The 14,502-nt window shown below is 44.2% G+C and overlaps 1 protein-coding gene across 4 annotated transcripts in view; it reads right to left on the reverse strand.

Annotated features, from left to right (window-relative positions):
• Positions 1 to 270: 270 nt before the first annotated feature.
• ACVR1B (activin A receptor type 1B) overlaps positions 271 to 14,502 on the reverse strand; it is a 38,743-nt gene continuing 24,511 nt past the window's right edge. For 2 of the 4 annotated variants that reach the window (XM_035103376.3, XM_088661325.1), the window contains exons 5-9: positions 10,638 to 10,805; positions 9,535 to 9,691; positions 7,459 to 7,583; positions 5,779 to 5,909; positions 271 to 4,317 (exon numbers count right to left, since the gene is read on the reverse strand). In XM_035103376.3, coding sequence (XP_034959267.1) covers positions 4,192 to 4,317; positions 5,779 to 5,909; positions 7,459 to 7,583; positions 9,535 to 9,691; positions 10,638 to 10,805 — 707 coding nt within the window. In that variant the 3' untranslated portion in view covers positions 271 to 4,191. Of the gene's footprint in view, positions 4,318 to 5,724; positions 5,910 to 7,458; positions 7,584 to 9,534; positions 9,692 to 10,637; positions 10,806 to 14,502 lie in introns of all 4 variants that reach the window. The other 2 variants (XM_035103365.3, XM_088661327.1) reach the window with 1 other exon arrangement.

The following is a 14,502-nucleotide window of genomic DNA, read 5'->3' on the forward strand; positions in this document are numbered from 1 at the left end:
CTGGAAGGGGCCCCAAGGGTCATCTAGCCCAACCTTCTGCAATGCAGGAATCACTGCTAAAGAATCCCCCGACAGATGGCGATCCGACCTCAGTTTAATAACCTCCAATGAAGAAGAGTCCACCATCTTCCGGAGGACATGTTCCCAAAGAGTGACGGGTGGCTCGGTCCATTTCCAGCCTGTGTCAATGTCACCTGTGGCTGCTCATAAGTCTATGGTTATTAGAGTACTGTTAGCTAGAATTAACCAGAAAAGAAAAGTTTGCAGAGCTTAAGTGAATAAAAACAAACTTTTAATAATGTACAACAGAAAATTGGACAGCCTCATTCTTATATTAAAACAAAAGATTTTTCTTTACTATATTACATGTATTTACATTTGCATACTGAGGAGGTAAAGTGTCTAAGTGGCTATTTTACAGTCTTTTTTCTAATAAAACATACAAAACCTGAACGAAATATAAAGATCAAGTAGGAATCAGGGGTAGGTGGACGAGAAAGTGGGAAAAGGGGGAGGGGGCAGGGAAGAGACAGACAACAGTACCAGAATGATCTATTCTGAAGCCAGTGTGCCACCTGACAAAATCTAATAGTACCAGCCAGGAACCCACACCTTCCATCTTCTAGATTTGAAAAGAAAAGAAGTAGTGAATGAACTCTTTTCCATTTGGAGGTTTGACACCACCAGATTCTTTCATGTCTGCCTTGATGCCAAGATGAAGCTAGTCGCTCGTTCCCAAATGGAATTAAGAACTTGAATTCCATCCTGTGACTTACCTGAACTTCAGACCAGTGGACTAAAAACTTCATGGATGTCTGGCTACAGTTATTGGTTTTCTTCATTCTCCTAGGTGCCCTTAGTTAAAGCCGTCTAAAAAAAGATCTCAGCAGTTAGCTGCACTGTTGGGTATGTCTTCTATTTGAATTTTTCACATTATTAAGAAGAAAACATGCACAACTGAGTGCAACTGTGTTCTGTTTGAATTTTAAGAAGAAACTAGTGGTCCTCCAACTTGCCCACTTCTTTCTGGGAGTGGGACAGAACAACATTCCTTTGAGTGTGACATAAAGATTTCTATCCCTATTTATCTTTGTAGCAGGTGAAGTGGGAGCAGGAAAAACTGTCCTCCTTCAGACTGCTGCAATTTGCAGTGCTGTAAATTGCAACCACAGCCAACGTCTACATGTCACTGGTCAGATATATGTTAGAAGAGAGAAATGTGCTAAATGAGCATCTAGCCATATAATGGCACAGTGCTTTTAAATGCTCTTCAGCTAGCTGCCTTGCTCCTTTTTCTGATAGCACTCCGGAGCAGCACTGAGCAAAAATGTGTTTCTGCTGCAAGAGGCTTCCGCAGCCTCTTTGAGAAATGCATATTATTATGACTCTAGAACATAGCTGCCAAGTTTTCCCTTTTCTCGCGAGGAAGCCTATTCAGCATAAGGGAAAATCCCTTTAAAAAAGGGATAACTTGGCAGCTATGCTCTAGAAGCCAATCGTTGTGATACAGCCTATCCCTTTTACCTTTCAAGGTGCAGCACTACACAGTTGGCTTATTCATAAGGACACAACAGAGGTGTGTCTGTGTAGCGGTGGTAAGTTATTGTAATATATTAATTAGGTGAGTTGTACTCCAATTCAAGCTGCTTTTACATCAGGGACAGTCAACAACATGCCCTTCAGATGTGTAGGCCTCCATCATTCCTTGGCTACTGGCCATACTTGCTAGGGATGACAGGAGGTCATCATGCTGCCTGCTTCTGCTTTACATAGAAGTACGTTCTCATCACACTTCCAAGTGGCGTGCCTAACACTGCAATGCCATAAAGTTAGAGTGTACAACTTGCTTCTTGGGGGAAACACTCAGAATCTGCTTAGGCACCATGTTAATTTCATAGCCACACTACAGCTTCCTCAACTCTTCCAGCCACTAAGACCAAGCAGTTTCAAAGGACCATGGCTCCCTTGTTACTTTTAAAAAAATAAACCAACTAAGGAGGACTTAGCAATGGAATTATGTTACCGCTGCGAAGTGGACATGTGCATCTTCCAAATTTAAACCGCCATGATAGCTTCCAATGTCAGCAACCAAGTAGTCAATTTTTCATTGATGGGAATACAGGATCTAGACAAATGTCAAGGTGCTTTTCATCTTAGAACCAAGTTGTAGAGGTGATTTGGTAAGCTGTGTCCATTTGCTGGAGAGGTGTGGTAGCCTCTGGCTCAAAAGCAATCAGAAACAGAATCACAGAAGGCAGCAGGTTTTACGAGAAGGGCAAACTCCACTTGTCCCTCTGTGAATAAGAGCGCCTGAGATTTTCAAAACACAGCCCTGGAGGAAGCTACAGTTTGCTTCAAACCAAAAGGAGCGTGTAAAACTGACTCCAATTCACAACACGACAATGCTTCAACTTTACAAACTGACACAGTTGAGAACAAGAGAAGGGGCTGAAGGAGGAAGAGACAGAGACGAACACCTACACCCACAGACAGCAAAACACACCATGTTTTATATACTGTACTTAAAAAATGCCCTGTCTCAGAGTGGACATAATGTCTCCTCTCAGAAGTCAGGGCCCACAATTTGAGTAGAAACAGTTCCAGTGTAAAATTGAGCTGTGTGCATTTTTTTTCAGATATTTTTTCAGTGATTTCTTTAAAAAGAGAATGAGAGGTAATTATCAATTTTACTTCTCTTATAAAGAATAGTAAAAAAAGTTAAAATCCAGACCCTCCCAATTAAATAAGAATTAACAAACAATAGTCAAACCATTCCAGTTAAAAGTTATGGCTTCAGGAGTTATCTACCACAAACACCCAACCCACATACTATGGAGTTTTCAACGCATTATTTGCATCATAATACAGTCTTGGGCTGTTCCCAAAGCAAACACAACAGCCAAATCAGTCTTATTACACCCTGATCATTTAACTGAAACAAAATGCATGCAAGTTAATCCATTCCAAACTCTCCCCCCCATCCCATTCCAAGTGACACATAATCACTTCCAGAATACGGGAGACCACATACATACATATATGTACACACACACAACATATATATACACACACACATACACACACACACACACGCACACTTCTAATAATAATAATAAAAAGTTTAGTTTTGCAGTCATCATTCCTTAAGGGATAAATCTTCACAGGAAGCCTCTGAATACACTATTTTGCCACAGATGCTTCATTAGAGAAATGTTTAAAATGCTAGAGTTGTTTCTTGAGAAATAGAACGGCAACGATCCTGAAAGGTCAACTGCTTCCCACAGCCCTAATTTTGCCTTGCTTCCTTTAACCAGGAGGACCAGCACTGATTTCACCCGACATCTATTCCTTCTGCAGACTGGACTGCCTGCTAAGCAACTGTTGCCACCCAGCCCTGATAACACAGGAGGACCCTGAAGCTAAAACACACACTCATAATAAAACCTATTCCCTGCTTTGAAAAGAAGGGAAGGATGGCAGTGAGATAGTTTTGTGTAGTGCCCCAATGGGTCTAAAAATTGGCAGGGGGGGATCCCCCCCGCACCCTTCCCTAGTGAGAGGAAAAAGAGATAACGATGCTCAACATGTGGGACAAAGAGAGCACGAGCACCTGCACTTTCACACGAGGACGCTCTACATTTGCACATGCACAGGGCACAAGCAGACACGATAATACCAAAGGGGCACAGGGACACGTACCTTTGCACATGCTCACGCTGCTGGACACTAATGGTTGCGGTGGTTTAGGATCTGTCAGACTAGGAAAGGACCAAGAGCTTCACATGGCCAGACAAGGGAGCACACAAATCTTGTGTGTGCATGTGTGTGCATACGTTGGTCCTCAAGCACTTCCCCTAAGCCACAGGGCTGTCCCCGACAAGCATGTCGCTAGGATTTACAGGGATTTCCATCAGAGAAACAACAAGATACGGTTGCGGTCAACTTTTCTCTCTATACAACAAGCCCATCCTTACGCTCTCAGGAGGGGATTAGAAAAACAGATGAATTTCACTCGTGAATCAGGAAGGGAGTCAAGTCTGTGGGTGTCCACTTTCGTCACCTAACCTGCACGCCAAGTTGTCCAGCTGATAGGAGCAGGCTGTGTAGAAATACGAGGTAGGCCTTCTCCACCACTCATCAATTCTAGCATGGCAGCTTTTGCGCCGTTTCCTCGGGAAAGGGGCTTGCAGACTAAACTTTCACATCCTCGTGGATACTGAGATGAGAAAGAGTTTTCTTGATGCGCAACGCTGTTAGTCGTGCTGCTCCATTGGCATACCAGCACTCTCGCATCATTTTCCCCATAACTCGCAAAGCCTAAAAACACAGGGGGGGGGAGAGAGAGAGAGGACATCAGGGATCTCTCAATGGCATATTCAATGAAACGTCTCTTTCAGTCTACATAGGGCTCGTTGCATATGCTGTGTGGGTATGTCTTACTTCGCTACAGACAGCACAGCATACAAAGATCGATCCACGCACAGACATGGCCTTGCTAATTCCCTTCAAGTAGACCATGTCTCTATCCCTGAGAGCAGGCTTTTCCGGTCACCATGTGACCATCACACAGGTAAGGCCACCTGCATAAACTGGCTTCTGTTTACCGGCACTACCCACTAGATCAGGCATAGGAAAACTCGGCCCTCCAGATGATTTGGGACTACAACTCCCATCACCCTAGCTAAGAGGACCAGTGGTCAGGGATGTTGGAATTGTAGTCCCAAATCATCTGGAGGGCCGAGTTTGCCTACGCCTGCACTAGATCAAGGAGGGGAGCTAGATCTTGCAAAGGGGTTCTCAAGACCAGACAACCATCTGATTCCAAGGTGCACAGCAAGACCAGACATAGCACTGCACAAGTGTGTTCAAAACTCTTTTTTTGGCTTGGTCAGATTTTTACCTGCCCCACATCTGATCTCAGGTGTAGGGCAGGAGGGCATGGCTTGGCTGAAACGGCCAAGAATAAGCTTACTCCCAGACACATTAAACGCTCAGCGATAAACCAAATTCCTATTAGATTTAATTCCAATAATTATTATCAATATCAATATCAATAAAAACAACACACGGCCAACTTGGAGAACAATTTTCTAAGTGTGCTTTCAAACTGTGTCAATCAGCCAAGATCAAATGGGAACATGGTCATTCAAGTGTTCTAACACACACCCATATCCCAGCTTAGTGTGGCGCCAGACCATTTCAAAACCATTTGAAATTGCATGCTAAAAACAGGGTGCTTGGACGAACATTAAGAGAACTGTTATATCATGTTTGCTCCACCGTCTGGACCATAAATCACTGACCTGTTTCACACGTTGCTTTTAATCATAGTGAAAATAAATTGTGGTATAACGTGAAATAGCAGGCGCTTCCACAAGGCATGGTCTGGCTTGTCGTGTCGTCCGCTTGTGGTTTCTAATGGTTTAATGTGACGTGCGAACCAGGCCACTGACTGCAAATCAACTCCTTTGTCTCTCAGAAAAAGTTGCACTTTCAGAATCCCAAAAGAAGATACTGGTCTCACATACTTAGCCACCTCCTTTTAGCACACTGAAATCCTGCCTTCTGTAGGTAGTTTTGGTTCTCCATTACAAGACCATTCAGGCTGCCATAAAAAGCTCGCACAGGCCTTTCTCACAAGAGTTATGCCAACAGAGGGCTAGTTTCCCTTTCTGCCCTAGCTAATGTGGCAAATGTTATTAATATTAATATTTTTGTCGGTACCTCTTGTTCAAGAAGTGGCAAGTTGCTATAGCCTTTGTGACAGTCAAACTGTACCTCGTAACTCTGCCACCAGTTGGGAACGTTAGGCCGTAGCTTCTGGTCACATACAACCTTCCGCATTTCTTCTATGGAGGGGTCAGACGGTACAAGGTCATAGTATGGCAGCTGATATTCTTCATGAATACCTAAAAGGTTGAGGGCGGGGAGAGAGAGAAAAGCTAGTCACACACACACCAAACAAGAAACGATGCAAAACAGAACTATATTAATACACTGTTGCATCCAAGAAAGATTGTGTGTGTGTGTGTGTGTGTGTGTAATCTTCAACAAACTCAATCATAAATTAGAGAAAAGTTTAATGACATTACATACCTTAAAATTCCTACACAATTAATTGAAAAAGCACCGCTGTACCCACAACTGTATCCTATCTTACATTCCATCCGGCCAGAGTTTTCCTCCATTCACGTTCAATCTGTCTCCCAGCTTGTTTCCTTGCCCAAAGCTCTGGAGTATGCCAAGAAGCCAAGAAGGCTCCACGAAGCGGGAGAGGATGCTCAGGGGAGATTGTGTCAATGGCCCGAGCTGTGCGGATGTTCCACAAGTTGGCCAGGGTTTTGAGAGCAGCGGCAGCCGTACCTCCCACACCATTTCTATATTCCCAGCACAAATCTGAAATATTTTTAGGACACAATCCAAACACTGCTGGCGGGGCTTTGCAGGGCAACCACAACATCTACAGTCCTACTGTTCATGGCAGGTGAGGAGCAGTAGGTTTCCTGCAATCAGGACAGAATTGAGGACAATGCTACCATGCAATGACAGGGAGACTAGCTTGATTCCCCCAGTCCCTGGAATGCCCATTTTTGGAGCCTTTCACAGGCAATGCTGCTGATGGCACTCGCACCTGACTGCCATTTGGAAGGGGAACTGCTGTACCAGCAGAGTGACATATGTCACTTTGTTGGTGGCTGTCGGCAGGTGGACAGCACAGCTGGGGGAGCTGAGCAGAGGGATACCTCTGTCACATCCAACATACCTGCCCTGCAGCCCAGAGTGGGGTATTAAATTACTCTGCCCCTCGCTCACATGGGCTGCTTTTGCATATTGCTTTCACTCAGCTCAAGTCCCAGGCTTTCCCTGTTCTTTCTCATCTCTTATTAGACACCCAATAATTGGAGAAGCAATCAGCTTTCCTCAGTCCACGACAAAGAATACAACGCGGGGGGGGGGATCTAAATTATAATGCCCACTATTTGACCATCAAAATAACACACATAGTGACCAGCATATTCTTGAAACTTTTCTGAAACTAAATATGCCAATATGTGAATTACCAAACATGCACATGTGAACTCAGATTATGTCAGGTGATGTTGATTAATACTTCATGTTAACGACTCAGTGTATCCAAGAAAACAGGAACAACCATTTAAAAAGTCATCTAGAACAGAGACTCCACCCACCAAAGACATGTCAATAATCCCCACCAAACCCATTAGTGAGAGTCTGATTAAAATGCTGAGTCAATGGGAACAACGTGATCTTATGAATCAGCAAGACTACTTCCTTCTCCAAACAAGACGGGCAGCTCCCATGCTCCTCCTAATTACATCTCTAGTCTACACCCTTTAAAAAAATTCTGTGCATTTGGATGGCACTGTTTTATTGCAACATTTGGAACAGACAGAAACCCTATACATTTCTACGCAAAGAAAAAAAGAAAGCCATTACCTCCTGAGTTGCATCTCCGAGCAATTTCCCAATAAACTAGTCCCAGGGCATAGATATCAGCACATTTAAATGAATCAAAATGCTTCATGTTAATTGTTTCATCAAGAACCTCAGGAGCCATGTAGCTGAATCAAAATAAGAACAAATCACATTAATTACTATAGCATCAATTGTGGGTAAAAACTAATACTATTATGGTACCTGAGATTAATATAGAAGTATCTTTTGCTGTAACTATGGCTCAAGAATCACAATTTTCATGGCAGGGCCCCTTGTTTGAAAGCCCATTCAACTTAACTGCACATTCTGAAAGAATTTTTTTAAAAGAAATTATTGCCTTTATGTTTTTTTAAAAAAACCCTCAAGATGACATGAGCAGCAGGGGGCAGAATTTAATGTTCAGTTCATATTTTGGTGTGTGTGTGTGTGTATTTTGAAATTGAAATTTTGAATTACAGTGGAACCTCGGTTTGTGACCGCCTCCGTTTACAACGAACTCTGAGAGCGACTGCTGTGGACCTGGAAGTATTTACATCCGGGTTCCGCACACGCGGATACACACAAGTGCTCTATTGGCGCTTTGCGCACAAGCGTGCCTTCGGCGAGCGACGAACTCAGGGAGCGACTGGCTCCCCGGAACGGATCGTCGTCGTAAACCAAGGTACTACTGTATGCTCATGTCATCTTGAGGGGTGTGTGTGTGTGTGTGTGTGTGTGTGTGTGTGTGTGTGTGTAGGAATATGAATGATGTGAGCAGCCATGTCCAGCACTTTCCAACAATTTCAAAATGATGCCCATTGTTTCTGCCACCTCCCAGAAATGCTCGAGAGACTACTCCTGTCTAAAAAAATTAAAAAGCTGTTGAAACAACCGAGAATAATAGTTTAAGTATAATGCATGAAACACTACTGTAAGTCATCCCCAATTGCTTGAAAGTATTTTTTTGTGGGGGGGTGGGGGTGATCACAGATAAAAGCGCAGTACAAATTCTGCTCTTCTGAGTATGTGATTCATGCAAAAAGTACAGAGAAGCAGTTGTTGAATTCTTGCGCTAGGTGTCCAGCTATTGTTAAAGTCAGATTACTGCAGTCAAACAAACAGTTAACTAATTTGTTTTTATCATTAACATTAATAACAAACCTGTTAGTGACTTAAAAAAAGGGGGGGGGGTTCTAATGAAGTTAATGCTTTTAAAAATGCTTTCAGCCAGTCAAATGTCTATGCTTAATGTTGCATGTAGGCAAAACAAACCAGTGAGCACTTGGCAAGTGTCTGATCCAGGGAAAAAAGTGGAGAGAATACAAACCAGGGTTTGTCAACAGCTAGCCTGGGCTAAGGCTGGATGATACATCAATAAATCGTCCAAAACTGGCTTGAAACCCATATCTGTTTCATAATTTTTGACCTGGCAATATATCACGAATCACGATGTATGTATGTGTGTGTGTGCGCGCGCGTGTACTATGCAAAAATCACAATGTGGGAAAAACCGTGAAGCCAGCCAATGCCTCTAACATAGCTCCATCCTTATTTCACACATTGTGACATATCAGTATATCGCAATGCTTAGCTGGTGATATTACGAAGTTGAAAACCAGATATCGGTCACCCCTAGCCTGAGCCAATCCTCTCTCCCCAAGCACAAGTAAAATTTTCTGGCCAAAGATTTGGGCAGCAGTGGGGGAGGGGACTCAAGTAGAACAGAACTGGTTGGGCAGAGAAATTTAAATTTCTCCCTGGTCTCCACCATCTATCATTCAATGAGCAGGGAGGGAGTGATAGCCCCACTTCAGAGCTCATCTACATTGATCAGCTGAGGGCTATGTGTCCCTCACCTCCGTATCTCTGTGTGTCTCATGTGTGTAAATTCTGCATGCCCGATTTGTGTCTGAGAGCATGGGATGACCACATTCACCATTGGTATGCTGCCCCTCGGAGGTTGGACAAGGGTCAATGTGGCCCTTTGGCCAAAAATGGTCAGGCAGCCCTGCTATAGACAAAGCAACTGCAACAACTTTCGGTCGTATTTTTGGCTCTTCACCCAAAGCCTGATCAGGTGAGCCACCATTTTCTTACCGCTTTGTTCCAACCCTCTGATTGGGGGCTATGTCAATTGTATCAGTAACAGCATCATGGCGGACAGCCAGACCCAAGTCGGCAATGGCACAAGTTCCATTCTTCTTCACCAGTATATTCTTGGATTTCAAGTCCCGGTGAGCAATCCCAGGTTTTCCTAGCAAAACGTAATGAAAGAGAATCCTACAATTGTCCTTTGGTGTAATGATAAAATTATTTGCCAATAATAAAGTCTGAAAAGGAGCAGACAGCACCACAAAAGCTACGTCGGTGTTAACCTACAAACTACAAAGTGTTAACTATGAAGGAAATAAACAAGATCTCTTATCAGACTCCGTGCAAGAGCCAGCCAACTGCTCCTAGATAGGATAGTGGCCTTGTGCAGATATATATTGTTAAAACGATAGTTTAGCAGATATGAACAAGCACTGGAACTGGGAAATTGGGAAACCAATCCTGATCATCTCAAACTACAGTTCCTCATTATTTCTAATGTAGGGAACTGTGGTTTATACAGGTAGCTTACCTGTAACTGTGGTTCCTCAAGCAATCTGTGGTTTCATAGAACCACAGAATTGTAGAGTTTGCAGGGACCCTGAGGATCCAAAACTGGGCTAGTGGGTGAAGCAGATGCCCCTCTGTAGCTTTCAAAGTGCAGTCAACCAGTTTTGCCCTAAATTCTACTAGTCTCATTACCAGCTGACTTAAACTTCCTTCCTGCTTTCATCTAAAGCAGGGGTCGGCAAGGTTTACCTTGCCTGGGCCAGTTCACTCCAGTGGAGATCCCTCTGTGGGCCGGATTGCACGCATGTGCGATTTCTGGCGTCTGCACAGACACGATTTCTGGCATCTGCACAGACACGATTTCCGGTGCTGCAGAAGCGAGTCCCTTCTGCAGCATGTAGGGACTCGCCGAGTGGGTGGCTCGGTTCGAGGGCAGCTCATGGGCCGGTTAAACGACTCCCATGGGCCCTTATGTTGCCTACCCGTGATCTAAAGAATGAGCTACTTTGTGTTCCTCAGTTTATGCTGGTCTTAAGAGAAGCCCTGTCATTTCCTAAACGACCTCTGTAAAATTTGCATCTGTCAAACCTGTTTCTTACCTTGGGTTCCCACAATTTCCATGTGCAGGTGTGCTAGTCCACTGGCAGCGGACAGAGCCAATTTAATCATCCCCTCAATGGTTACAGTGTATCGGTTGAGGTAATCAAACAGAGAGCCATGCTCGTGGTAATCAGAGACCAACCACAACTGAGTCCAAGTGCCATTATCTGTTGGCAAGGCAAACGGGAGAAGGGCACATTAAAAGGGTAAAGAAAACGGCAGCCATACTTTTGCACGAGAATTCATTGAAGAACAGCAGGTAGCATATACAACAAAAGGCGGAACAGTTGAGGAAAAATCTGTTTACTGAATAGAATTGTAGAGTTGGAAGGGATCAATCTAGTCCAACCCCCTGCAATGCAGGAATATGCAGTTCAAACCTGCAACCTTGGAGTTACCAGCAGCATGCTCTAATGGAGCTATCCGGTGTGCATATGTTTGCAGAAATTTACTATGGGAGCTACTAGGTCAAGTTCAAGGCTGCTGTACTAGTATACAAAGCCCTGAATCACTCAGTCCCACGATGCCTTACACTTTGTACACTCTAAGTTGATCACCGACATCAGTTTCAATAATTGTTTTTATTTTCCAGCATAACATCCTCTTAAAACATCATTTCGAAATTTTTGGCTATCACAGCCTAAGACTTCCTTCAAACTTGACTGATGGTTTTCTAAAGTCTTTCTAATTATTCATTTTGTTACTCCAATTATTGCTATAAACTCTAATTTCCAATACATCTATTCTTAATTCTTTTCACAATAATTTATAAATCACTCCTTACAAAACTTCTTTTAACCCTACAAGCGATGTCTATTGGTTACAATTGCTTGCTTTCCAAATATATCAAAAACTTCTTCCATTCCTTTAGGAAAGTCTGGTCCTGCTGGTTCCGAATTTTCCCTGTTAGTCTCGCCATCTCAGCGTAGTTCATCAGTTTCTCTTGCCACTCTTCTTTAGTAGTTGATCACCGATATCACTGGAAGGAGCACCATTGGTGGCTACTTACAGGCCCCAAGCATCGAGGAGTCATGCCTACAAGGAATCATGCCTACAGTGTCATAGGTCCAACTCTATGGAACTCCCTCCCACAAAAAATTGTACAGGAACCATCCTTACTGAATTTCAGAAACTTGGCCAAAACCGCTTTATTCCAGGAGGCCTTTAAATTCTTGAGGTTTAAATTTTGGTGCCAGTATGGCATAGCAGTTAGTTGAGACCAGGGTTCAAATCCCAACTGGACCATGGGGCCAGTCACTGCCTCTCAGCCTAACCTACCTCACAGGGTTGTTGTGGGGGTTAAATGAGTAGGGAAACTCATTGGAGAAAAAGGTGGGATATAAATGCAATGAATAAATCATTTATGTTTACGTTTTGTATATTTTATTGCTGTATGGTACATGGCAAAAAGCTGGATTTTAAATAATAATAATAATAATAAACATTGTCTAATACCCTAACCCTACTTCAGGTTCATCACCTTGCCACTGTTTAGGACATGTAGCAGTTTCAAACAGCCATATGAACTTTATGGTGTCCGGATCTCGATATGGGCTCCACAACCTCCCAGGAAGTAGCAAACTGCCAGACCAGATCTGTCGCCAATAAACCCTACAGATATGAGACAAACTGGAACTGCTGTGAGTGGCACAGGGAGGAACAACAGTATTTCTCCCTGTCACTACTGATGGTCATGATCTCTAGCAAAGGCAGTAGGCAATGATCCCTGGGAGACCAAGGAGAGGGTAGGGCTGGGTGTTATATCGATATATTGTGAATCATGATGTGTGTTAGGGTTGGGCGATATATCGTCCAAAATGGGTTCAAAGTCCATATAATGATATTGGTTTCCTAATTTTTCACCTGGCAATATATCATGAATCAGAGTGTGTGTGTGTGTGTGTGTGTGTGTGTGTGTGTGTGTGTGTGTGATCTATGCAAAAATCACAATGTGGGAAAACCCGTGAAGCCAGCCAATGCCTCTACATAGCTCCATTCATATTTCAGACATTGTGAAATATAGGCATATCGCGATGTTTATAACAATGTTGAAAACCAGGTATCGGCCAGCCCTAGGAAAGGGACAGATCCCTGAAGCTGCCTGACTTGGCTGTCGAGAGAAGGCAGTGTGTGATAAATCACATACAACATTCTTTTACTCCTGCAGTATCAACAGCTCCAAAGTGAAGCACATTGTTGTGGCATTACAGGAGCAAATGACTGGTGTCCCCAATGGCCAACCACACATAAGCACACACAACACTGCATACACTTTAAAGCAACTCATTTTATACCAGCTCTCCTTGGCATCACCAGACAATGAATACTCTTTAATAGCTACTAATAAGAGCAACTGTTAACCTTCGTTTCCTGTTAAGATTATCAATTTTGCATGAGAGGCGCAAGATCGGGTCTATAATGCAAGAGCTGTTTCTCAAAACTGGCAATATCCAAGCTGGTACAGAGACATGAATTTTATAAAGCGCACTAAGCTTAAGTGGTTTCTATAGCAGCAGAAGCATCTGTGATGGGCTGGATATGTTTTCCAGGTTGAGAAATTTAACAGATTGGACAGAAATGGAGGAAGTCAGATGGCTTTGACGATAATGAAGTCCTAGGACTTACTTAGCACCAAGCCACCCCAAGAGAGGATTTGCTTGAACACTCTCACAGAAAAACTAATAAATGAGCCAGTCACAAAACTACCATGTTTCTCCTAAAATAAGACACTGTATTACTATAAATAAGCCTATGGCTTATTTTCGGGGGGGGGGGCTTATTTTTTTTTATTACCTCCTCTTCCTGCCGCGGCTCGGCGCGCGGAACTGGCTGCTGCTGCTGAAGCGCCGACAAAGCGCCCAGCAGCGCATGCCGTGTGGAGCCCCGAGCCAGCGGGACCCAGCTGAAGCGCCGACAAAGTGCCCAGCAGCGCCACACAGAGTGCCCCGAGCCGCAGCAGGAGGAGGATTCGAAGCGCTACAGAGCAATACTGGGTCCCGCTGGCTCGGGGGCGCTCCGCGTGGCGCTGCTGGGCCCCGCTGGCTCGGGGCTCCATGCAGCACGCGCTGCGGCTCTTGCCGGGTCCCGCCGGGTTGGGGGTTGGTGCGGCGCCCGCTGCGACTCTTGCCGGATCCTGCCGGGGTAAGCACTGCTGCTCTTGCCGACTCCCGCTCGGTCAGGGCTCCACGTGGCGCCCGCTGCTGGGCGTTTTGGAGGGGCAGCAGCATCCGGTTCCAGGCGCTGACAGGCATCTTCCTCTTCCATGGCGCCATCCAGACCTGCTCCAACCACTACGGCTTATTTTTGGGGTATGTCTTATATTCTGTCAATGCATGAAAATCCTGCCATGGCTTATTTTATAGGTACGTCTTATTTTATGAGAAACACGGTAGAAGCTGGTGAAAGTCAAAAGGCAGGAGCCCTCACAGTATGGGAGGTTAATCGTTTCTGAAGGCCTGGGAAAAGTATGGTAACTTGTACACTGGTCTGCAATAAAATCAGTTTTGAGAAAGGAATTATTTGAACTAGCTGAATTCAAATAACATTTTGAAGGGGGAATGTGACATGCTGCTTGGGAAGTGTGCCAGTGTAATACATCTGAACTCTGCACATATTCAAACCACGTCAATGTGACCAGTTCCGCTTTGCTACTACAGTTAGCAATCAGAAGCCAAAGGCTGTGAAGGTTGCCCATCTGCAAGAGGGAGAGGGATGGTTCTGGTTGCTCTATGCTTTACCTACCACCAGCCAAATGCAAGGCTGCCCCTGTCATGGAGAGACATAGGCAAAGTGATACTCAAAGCTGTTCTGCTAGTCACTGCTGCCATTTCCTGCGCTCAACTTAGAGCAGGGGTAAGAAAACTG

This window comes from Zootoca vivipara, chromosome 2 (genome assembly GCF_965207765.1).
Source record: "Zootoca vivipara chromosome 2, rZooViv2.hap1.1, whole genome shotgun sequence".
NCBI lineage: Eukaryota > Metazoa > Chordata > Lepidosauria > Squamata > Lacertidae > Zootoca > Zootoca vivipara.